The 7556-nt window shown below is 44.7% G+C and overlaps 1 protein-coding gene across 1 annotated transcript in view; it reads right to left on the reverse strand.

Moving 5' to 3' along the window:
* Positions 1-251: 251 nt before the first annotated feature.
* bcl3 (BCL3 transcription coactivator) overlaps positions 252-7556 on the reverse strand; it is a 40515-nt gene continuing 33210 nt past the window's right edge. Inside the window, exons 5-9 of the mRNA XM_083661348.1 lie at positions 6765-6853; positions 6582-6659; positions 3680-3847; positions 2476-2575; positions 252-1712 (exon numbers count right to left, since the gene is read on the reverse strand). Coding sequence (XP_083517474.1) covers positions 1594-1712; positions 2476-2575; positions 3680-3847; positions 6582-6659; positions 6765-6853 — 554 coding nt within the window. The 3' untranslated portion in view covers positions 252-1593. The remainder of the gene's footprint in view (positions 1713-2475; positions 2576-3679; positions 3848-6581; positions 6660-6764; positions 6854-7556) is intronic.

Here is a 7556-nt window from a genome sequence, read left to right on the forward strand (position 1 = left end):
TTCCAACATGGCCGCGCGCACTCGTTGGTTTTTGGGCTGGCTGCTCGCGCTCCGAAGACCAATAACTGTCCAATCACAACCACGCATTCAAATTCAGAACAGTTATTATTACTACAGGCAAACTTTGACAAAGGAAAACAAAACGAACCTTGCGGCAAGATCTTTTGTATAAAAAATATTTAATAGCTGTATATTTGTCAGTCACTGACAAAACAAGAAAATAGGCAAGACCTAACTTGCACACACACACACACAACACATACTAATAATAATAACCATAATACACTGCAACATTATCTCAGGCCAATCGCCAATCCCTCCTGTTGAAATACTTTATAGGCCTAACTGACAGACAGAAAGGGTTTCATTGTGCAATAGTTTCAGGTTTCTGCAAATCAGGTTTGTCTGCTTCCATAGAGTTCATAACTAGCCTACAAGCAAACCGAATAAGGTAAAAAGACTTGACTGTGGGTTCACGTAAGTCCGAGTCCAACATCCACGGATAATGAATGGCTCCTGTCGTGATCCGCTCAGTCGGTGACTTCCTTACTTCTCTAGTCAGTTTCCAAACTGTCCATATCATTGTTCTTGGTTGTTGTTGCTGTGGCACATGTATGTATGTCGCTGCTGTGGAGAAATCCAACTGATCACTGCTGCAGCAGCTGGCAGGCCATGAGTTGCTGACAGTCATCTGCGAAGCTCTGCCCAGTACAGCAGCTGGGTGAAGGAGCAGGATGCGGGGCTAGAGCCCTGCATGGGTCTCAAATCTAGGCCCTATAACCCGGGCCTGGGTCCTACAGTTTGGGCCCAAGCCCGATGTGAGCCCTACTACAGCTTGTCAGAATTCCAGGACTGAGCCCATCCCCCCCGAACCTTATGTGTTGGATCAATTTCGAATAGCCTATAAGCGTATCAAATCAATGCTATACAAAAAAAAGTACATTCAAACACTTTTGAACACCACACTGTCAGTTAAACATAACAAGAACAAAATAAAAATAAAACAGGCAGGCTCGGCCCGGGCCCTATACGAGGGATCAGCCGAGCAGCATTTTGGTAAACAAACCGCGTCACTGGGTGGCAACGGCAATGGAACCCATATGGAGCGTGAGCTTTGGAAGGCTTGAGTGTCTGACTCTAGCCGGCTGACTCTGTTTATATTTTAAAAACTACGACAGTTCACACAACTTGAACACAACATGCATATATACATCAAACTCTTGAGCTACTTCTGCTCTCACTCAGAATGTCAAAATATAAGCGATGTGATGTATAGTTTTTGAGATATTAACGTTTGTTCGGCACAACATACGAATAACTGCCGCGGGGCTCTGCATTTCTGGGTGTCAAGTGACGTCACGCTGATTCGTCCTATAGCTAGTGATCGGGGCCCCCATTGACTGAAGCTTTCTCTCCTGGACGTCCATTCGTAAGCTGACGCTGCCAGATGGACGGTTTAGCTCCACATTACATCTCGCGAGGTTATCCATCTTGCAAGCAAGGTTAGTCCATTCGGGCCTTGAAGTCTGATTGTCTCTGCTGGGTGGATCTGAGGAGGAGGTAGTTGCAAGTTGCACTGGATCATAGTCTGAGCTAATACAATGTATATGCAAGCGTAGGTGCAGCCTGCGGAGACTGGGAGGCGAGGTGGTGAGGGTTGTGTGGTGTGGTCGAGGGTGAATATCCCAGACTGTGGTTGGGAGACGGGGTCCCTAAAGGAGAGGGAGAGAATACGGATCAGATACTGGCACTTGACCGGTGTGTGTGCAGGCCCGTAGCTACCATTGAGGACACTGAGGTCATGACCTCGGTATTTTCAACAAAACATTTTTTTTTTTAAATAGCCCCGGCCCCCAGATCTATTCATCTGTCATTGATGTTTTAATGTGACAGTTGATCAGAAATGCAACCATTTGCTTCCTCTCTGTGTGCTATAGAAGGAAGAGAGATAACTCACAACATTCAGATTTTGCATTGAGGCTAGATTGGGGCTAGACTTTGGGGACAGTTCTATTGAAGTGAATGGGTAAGTAACTCCCCTGTAAAGTGATGTTTGTGTAGATGGGCCATTGTATTTAATTGAGCAGTATTCTGCCATGTAACCTGTATGCAGAATATAAATTATATTATATGGGGAGACATTTATTTTTTGTATCAATTTAAAGCAACAGTAAATAGGATATTAATCTAACATGATGTCTGTAGTTCTTTATAGATCTAGCCTCTTCATTTTGCTCTCACAGTGCACCAGATTGAAGCATTTTACTTTAAAATGGACAACATTTTCGATCCGGGGGGCACAGACCCCCCTGGGCCCCCCACACCACGCTAAAATGACCTTGGTATTTCTCAAACGGGCCTGTGTGTGTGTGTGTGTGTGTGTGTGTGTGTGTGTGTGTGTGTGTGTGTGTGTGTGTGTGTGTGTGTGTGTGTGTGTGTGTGTGTCTGTGTGCGTGTTCGTGTTCATACTCTTACCATTTGATGTTAAATTGCTCCGCTGCGGAGACACCGACACACACTGTTGGTCTTGACCTCTGACCTGCTTGGAGCCCCTCCCTCGTAAAACATCTGTTATCTGGAAAAAATAATGACAGTGTGAATTACAAGCTCCCATTTGCAGTACCTTGAATGTCACCACTTTGTTGTGAACTACTGAATTATGCTTGGGGCTAAAACAAAAACAAAACACACACACATGCACACACACGCACACACACACACACACACACACACACACACACACACACACGTCACACACACACACGTCACTGCACACAATATCTGTGGAGAGCACACTGTACCATTCAAGTGTGGCCACTAGGTGGAAGGATACACACATTTACTTTCCTGTAATGGCATTTCAAGCTTCCGACTATCCTAATGAGAGCTGGGTCAAATAGGGTTTGCAAACAATTTTTTGCATTTGTTCTGACCTGTTGCTTGGAAGTTTAGACCGGCGGTTCTCCCTTTGACCTTTTTACAACGTATACCACCTCAGAAATGATCACCATACGAAAGTATGAGCGGGAGGAGGGAGCACCAGCACCACGTAGGCTACCAGTGGTACCCGTTTAGACAACCATAAGGTACATCATAAGGAGGTAAAAATAAATATAGTCCGCACACTGGAATATATAGGCTCCCCGTCAGTTTAATAATGTTTCAATCACAAAGATCTTCATCAGGAAGTATCTCATAATCAAGTTAGTCTTTTCTGGGATTTAGCTTCTGATTTTTCCCTGAAGCAATAAGCCACATCCATCAAGGTAGGTGGTTCAAACAAACACTATAGAGAAAGTCAGCATGTCTGGGAACGCCCATACAGGCTCTAGGAACGCCCACAATAGACGCTGGGTTAGCCTGGGGGCGGGGTCAGGGTGGGGTAAATTCCCTCGTTCTATCCATTCAGCAAAGTTAGAATTTAGCTGATAGCCCAGCCCAGGCAGACACAATCGGGGATTTAACCACCGCAGTAAACGCACATCTGAGCAGACGTCTTGTGTTCTGCTCTAGAACCCCCAAACCTGTAGTTTAGAGCCGCAGCACCGTCTTTTGGTGAGTCAGCCCATGAGATATATCGGCGGTTTTACCCCACTCGCGCGCCAGCCGTTTAACATTTTGTGGGCGTTCCCAGACATGCGCACTGTCTCTATTAGGATTTCTCCTTTCGTCCCCTTACTCTCTTGTTCTTGGCCACCATCACGGGCGTGTCGTTGTGGTAGTTCTTGAGGCTGCTGTCCGCTCCGCTCTTCAGCAGCAGTCGCACCGTGTCCACCTGTCCTCGACCGCAGGCGCTGTGCAACGCCGTGTTCCCGCTGTACGACTGGTTGTTGACGTCACAGCCATTCTGCCAAGGAACAGAGGAAGATGACACAGATGAGGAGGAGGAGGGGGGGGGGGGGGGATCCAAAATGGTGACAGATAAAAAGGGGGACAGAAAAGGGATGAGCCCATAGGTGGAGTTTGACTTTTAGCTTTGGGGAAGGGGGGGCACTTATGCAGGAGTCGTATAAAAAGAATTGGCCGTTTTACATTTGAAATTTTGCCCGTTTTTGTAGCCAGATTTAGAGGAATATCTCATTTTAAGGCTGCCATCATCATGGTCTCTTTCTAATTATTGTTTAATAAGTATACAAATGGAAATATAATAAATATTAGAATATGAGTAGAAGTACAGAACATTAATACTCATTATTGTATGTTTAGTAATGTAATGTATATTATATTCATAGTATTCCGATGATGTCACAAGCCTTTTTTCCTACCAATATGGCGCTACAATACACACAGCCCATTGGCTGTAAGTGTCACTTGATTGTAATCACCTGTTAATTGATCACAATCACCTGTTGTTTTCCTACCAAAATCGCAGTGTGGTGATGTAACAGAATACTATCAATAGTGCTTCACTGTTCACTGTTGCTTTTGACCGTGCTCAAAGACACTTTATAAATACAGGATAAAACAACTTTAATAAAGAGAGAAAATATTAAAATAGATGAGAGAGAGAGAAAAAGATTATAGATAAGATAAGATAAGATAATCCTTTATTCGTCCCACAAGGGGAAATTTCAGTGCTACAGCAGCAAGTGGACAGGGTTAAAAAAGAGACCGCCACATAATACCACATACAGTCAACAGTAAAAACAGTAGTACACAAGTAAAAATTGCATTAAAAAAAGTACAAAATTACATTAAAAGTGCTGCATAAAAGTGCTTTTAGTAGCTAATTGAGAGGAGCAATTTAAAACCAAGGTCAAAAGGTCAAAAGCAACAGTGAAAAGGTGGGTTTTGAAGGCTTTTTTTGGAAAGATGACATAATGAGTATGAAAGACAATGAGTTTTGGTCTGTCAGATGTGACTGGGGAGGGCATTCCAGAGGGAGGGGGCGGCTGCAGCAAGGCCCTGTCAGAGGCCCCCCTGTCACAGCTTTAGTGAAGAGATACCTGTGATGCTTGTCAAAGTGGATATACATTTTATAATCATATTCAGCCAGACAGTGAGATGGAGAGCCCCTGCCCCATTAACTCTGCCTATGGATGAGCCAAGGAAAGGGTGAAGCCTATAAGATAGCAGAGATCAGTGTTGTTGTCAAGTCTTGAATCCAAGTCAAGTCTCGAGTCCCCAGTGTTCGAATCCAAGTCCGAGTCACCAAAGAGGCCAAGTCGAGTCCCCATTACCTGAGTCCCAGTCCATAGTTACTCAACATAAGTTAAGTTAAGTTAAGTTATCCTTTATTTATCCCCATGGGGAAATTCATCCTCTGCATTTGACCCATCCTCTACTAGGAACCTTCCTAGAACTAGGAGCAGTGGGCAGCCACAGCGCAGCACCCGGGGACCAACTCCAGTTCTTTTGCCAGTGCCTTGGTCAGGAGCACTGACAGGATTATTAACCCTAACATACATGTCTTTGATGGTGGGAGGAAACCGGAGCACCCGGAGAAAACCCACACAGACACGGGGAGAACATGCAAACTCCACACAGAAAGGACCTGGGACGGACCGGGGTTCGAACCCGGGACCTTCTTGCTGTGAGGCAACAGCGCTAACCACTGAGCCACCGTGCCACCGTGAGCACATGAGCATGAATCCACATGTACGTGTGTAACGCACGTGACGGCCCTAAGCATGGAATGTAATAATGTCATGATAGATCTAGTACAGCAGGAAAGAGTCCGGAGCAGCTGGATGTTACGTGTCCATGGTATTGTTGTTTGGGGATTTTGGTTAACTGCTTGAAAATAAGGTCTGTGGTTGACAAGTTTATGAAACAGTGAAGTGTGTATTCAGCAAGATAGACCACTTTTATGATTTTTTCAAAGCGTACATTTTTTAACACGATTTTCAGAAAATGCTTCAAAAGTCATAAAAGTGGTCCTCATTTGTTTAGACTATCTTGCTGAACACAAACTCCGCTGCTTCATAAACCTTTGTTAACCACAGACCTAATTCCATGCATTCAACCAAAATCCCCATACAAAAATCCTATTATTGACTTTTACACGAGAGAACCAGGAAGTGCAGGGACTTAGGGGGTAAGCCATCCCTAAAACCATCCCTGTGGTACTCTATATCTTATGCCCAATTATGAAGGCCTATTACAAAAAATGACCAAAAAGAAAAATACAGACTTTAACAAGTCCAAGTCGTCTCCAACTTGCAAGTCTGAATGCACGAATGTTCGAGTCAAAGTCCGAGTCATCGGTGCTCAAGTCCAAGTCTAGTCATCATTGTCTGACTCTACTCAACACTGGGAGATAAACGATCATAAACAGTTACATCTCTATGGACATGCCTCCCAATGTCTGACAAAAACAAAAACAAAACCTATACTTAAGTCCATTCACCTGAACTAGAAAGGAAAGGGAAACTGATGATGATCTCATCATGACTGCAAAGAATTCAGCAGATGAGCTGAGAAAACAAATAGAACTGACTCAACCCCCCCCCCCACACCCACACACACACATACACACACACACACCCACGCACACACACACACACACACACACACACACACACACACACACACACACACACACACACACACACACACACACACACACACACTCTCATTACCTCAATAAGGAAGTGGACCATGTCGGCATTATTGCTCTCCACCGCATGCATGAGAGGACTCTGTCCACTTTTGATGTCCTGTTCAGGAAGAAAGCACCACGATCAGAGACTGTACATCTGACCTGTGATCCTGGCTGGGAAACCTAACCACTGCTGAGTAAGTGTGTCAGCATGAGGACTGACCATAGCATTGATGTCAGCTCCTGCGTCCAGCAGCATCTTGGCCAGGTCCATATGGCCAGCCTGCACTGCCAGATGGAGAGGGCTCAAACCTAGAGAAGGGGGGCAGAGGAGCATCTTTAGCACACGTTTTTTATAATATTCATCATCATTTTCTGTTGCTTTTTCACTTTGGTATTTGTATATTTTACTTTGTAACCTTTCCTGGCACTGTCTTTACTTTTCCTTTATTCCCGTGAAGCATCTGTTTTGATAAGTGCTATATAAACAAAGTTATTATTTTCATTATGGTAAGAAAATGTAGACATACACAGTCTCATACAAAACACACACACACACACACACACACACACACACACACACACAAACACACACACACACACACACACACACACACACACACACACACACACACACACACACCTGGCCCCTTATAACCTTGTAGGAAGCAGAGTGTGGGTGTATTTGTGGGGGCTTTCTGCTCAGCCCAGACGTGTTAACACTCACACTAACACAGGCCCACTGTGGCAGGAAATGTTCTCTCTCACTCTCTCTCTTTGTCTCTCTCCCTCTCTCCCTCTCTCGCTCACACACCCAACATCACACGCCCAAAAGTGACAAACAAGGGATATGTAGCGAATGGCAGCTAATAAGTGTGCCCTAAAGGTATTCTCTCACAAAGATAGGTAACTTAAACCTGTCAAATGTAAACTTTGTGCCCGATATCTGTCACAATTTTCAAATTTCCAGTTTGCCCACTGTGTGTTTAGGAAAACCTGAGCTGGCCCTGCAGCT

The sequence above is a fragment of the Poromitra crassiceps genome (assembly GCF_964638095.1).
Source record: "Poromitra crassiceps genome assembly, chromosome: 26".
Lineage (NCBI taxonomy): Eukaryota > Metazoa > Chordata > Actinopteri > Beryciformes > Melamphaidae > Poromitra > Poromitra crassiceps.